Below are 2,237 nucleotides of genomic sequence, written 5' to 3'. Positions count from 1 at the left end.
TGAGCCTGGTGATGATGCTTTGCTGGAGCTGGTCACAGCCAGGTTTAGTTCAGAAAAGAGCTATAAAGCTATTCTCAGTGAAGTGTCCAGAGGTCATTGCTGGGGCCTGGCTGTTCATGAAAGGATAGTGGACATGCACCAGCCCTTTTAATCTGAGCAGATTCCCCAAGCATTTTAGACAAACTAACTGGTTAAGATTAAACATTAAAATGAGTTTATTAACTCCAGAAAGGTAGTTACCTAACACTTATGATCACTTAAAATCTATCTCTGAGCTTTATGCCTTAGAAATAAAGTTTAGGATTTAGAATGCGTGTTTACTTTTTATCAGACTCAGTAAGATTTGAATCAAAAAGCTTTTCACACCCTACTGCATGTTGCAGGCAGGTTACAATTCTTAATACACAGGCTGAATTCCCTTCTCAGCCTGGAATCAACCTCCCCCGTGCAAAGCCTTTGTCTTCCCAGAATTCTTGTTGCCTCCGGAATAGGTTTGGGAGGAGAGAAGTGGTCTCATGATGCCGCTGTACCTTATTTTATACTCTCAATTCATGTCCCTGGAAAAATACTGGCCGAGACATGTCCTGGTTGGACTTGATAAGTCAGCGAGTTGAGCAATTCCCATTCTGTGGTGCTTGCGCAACTACCTGTTACAGAATTGTAGACCTCTTTTTTAAAATTCCCCGACTGGTCAATCGTTGGTGATGGTCATTTAACGCTCACCTGGGTTTGGGTCAGCTCCTAGGTTGTCACTGGGGAACTAACAGTAGGCAACTCCCAGACTTCCAACATATTTCTATAACAACCATATAACCAAAATCTCATAACTCCATATACAATGATGATATACATATTTTGACAGAGCAATGAGTTTCAACAAATAATGACCTTTCATATGATACTTACAAGGAATGCTTTTTATAAAATATCACAACCAAATACAAAAAAATGAATATGAGGGTTACAGGGTGCTATTTTGAGGTACAGTGCATCATAGACTGATTGCTTCATTCACCCAGGCAGCTTTCAAAACCTCAGGCTAAATTATTATCTTAGAGTCTCTACATGTTTTTTTTTTGTGAAAGCCGCATTTACTGACTGCTTTCCTCAAGGCTTCCTTGACCTCTCTGTTTCTCAAACTGTAGATGAGGGGGTTTACCAGGGGAGTTAGGACCGTGAAGCAAAGAGAGAGCACTTTCTTCAGATCTCTGAGTGTATCACCTTTCGGTAGCATGTAGACAATGAATATGGTTCCATAGAAAATTGTCACCACAGTGAGGTGAGAGGAGCAGGTGTAAAAGGCCTTTTGTCTCCCAGTGGTGGAAGGGATTCTCAGGGTACTGGCAAGGATAAACACGTAGGAAGTCAGGGTTAGTAGGAATGGAGGCAGGGTGAATATGGAGACTATTATGAAATCCACCAATATGCTCAGGTGTATGTCACTGCAGGAGAGTTCCATCAGTGGGATGGGATCACAATAGAAATGGTCAATTTCATTCGGGCCACAGAATATTAGCTGTGATATGAATAATATAAAGACTGTACTGGCCAAACAACCATTTAACCATGACCCAGCAGCCAACTGGAGGCAAAACCTGTTATTCATAAGAGTTGAATAGTGCAGGGGTTTACATATTGCTAAATACCGATCATAGGACATCGCTGCTAGGAGATAGCATTCCGTAGCAGCCAGAGAACCAGAGAAATACAGTTGTGTGATGCAGCCATTGACTGAGATGGTTCTGTCCCCAGTCAGGAGACTGGCCAGTAACCTGGGAAGGAATGCCGAGGTATAGCAGGTCTCCAAGTAGGACAAGTTGCCCAGGAAGAAGTACATGGGGGTGTGAAGGTGCTGATCAGTCACAACAAGCACCACGATGAGAGTGTTCCCAGCCACGGTTGCAATATAGATCAGTAGGAACATTAGAAAAAGAAGAATTTGAAGGTCAGGGAGATCCCCGAATCCCAGAAGGATCAATTCTGTGATGGTCGTTTGGTTTTTCCAACCTGTGTCTGCCATGGGTTGAGTCTAGGAACAAAAAACAAACTGGGCAATTGAATTGGAAGAACATAGCATTAAAAGTTAATTAAGTCTTGTGAATTAATACCATAAATATTCAGAAAATTCCCTTCCTCTCCTGGTTACATGCTGAAATTTTAAGGTTAAATGTAGACTTCATACCTAAGTGCCAGGAGTCTCGGTCCAAGTAGAGAACACTGATACTGATGTAGACCTA

The 2,237-nt window shown here is 42.1% G+C and overlaps 1 protein-coding gene across 1 annotated transcript; it reads right to left on the bottom strand.

The window, feature by feature from the left end:
* Positions 1 to 1,039: 1,039 nt before the first annotated feature.
* On the bottom strand, positions 1,040 to 2,020 carry LOC117887520 (olfactory receptor 6N1-like). The gene has a single exon (XM_034790169.1). It carries the CDS (start codon positions 2,018 to 2,020, stop codon positions 1,040 to 1,042), a length of 981 nt encoding a protein of 326 aa, XP_034646060.1.
* Between the last annotated feature and the right edge of the window lie 217 nt (positions 2,021 to 2,237).

This window comes from Trachemys scripta, chromosome 14, assembly GCF_013100865.1.
Source record: "Trachemys scripta elegans isolate TJP31775 chromosome 14, CAS_Tse_1.0, whole genome shotgun sequence".
Lineage (NCBI taxonomy): Eukaryota > Metazoa > Chordata > Testudines > Emydidae > Trachemys > Trachemys scripta.
This window is presented reverse-complemented; position numbering and strand designations above follow the sequence as displayed.

Excerpts from the sequence above, each read along its gene's own strand:
- LOC117887520 (XM_034790169.1), bottom strand. The coding sequence starts at position 2,020 with ATGGCAGACACAGGTTGGAAAAACCAAACGACCATCACAGAATTGATC.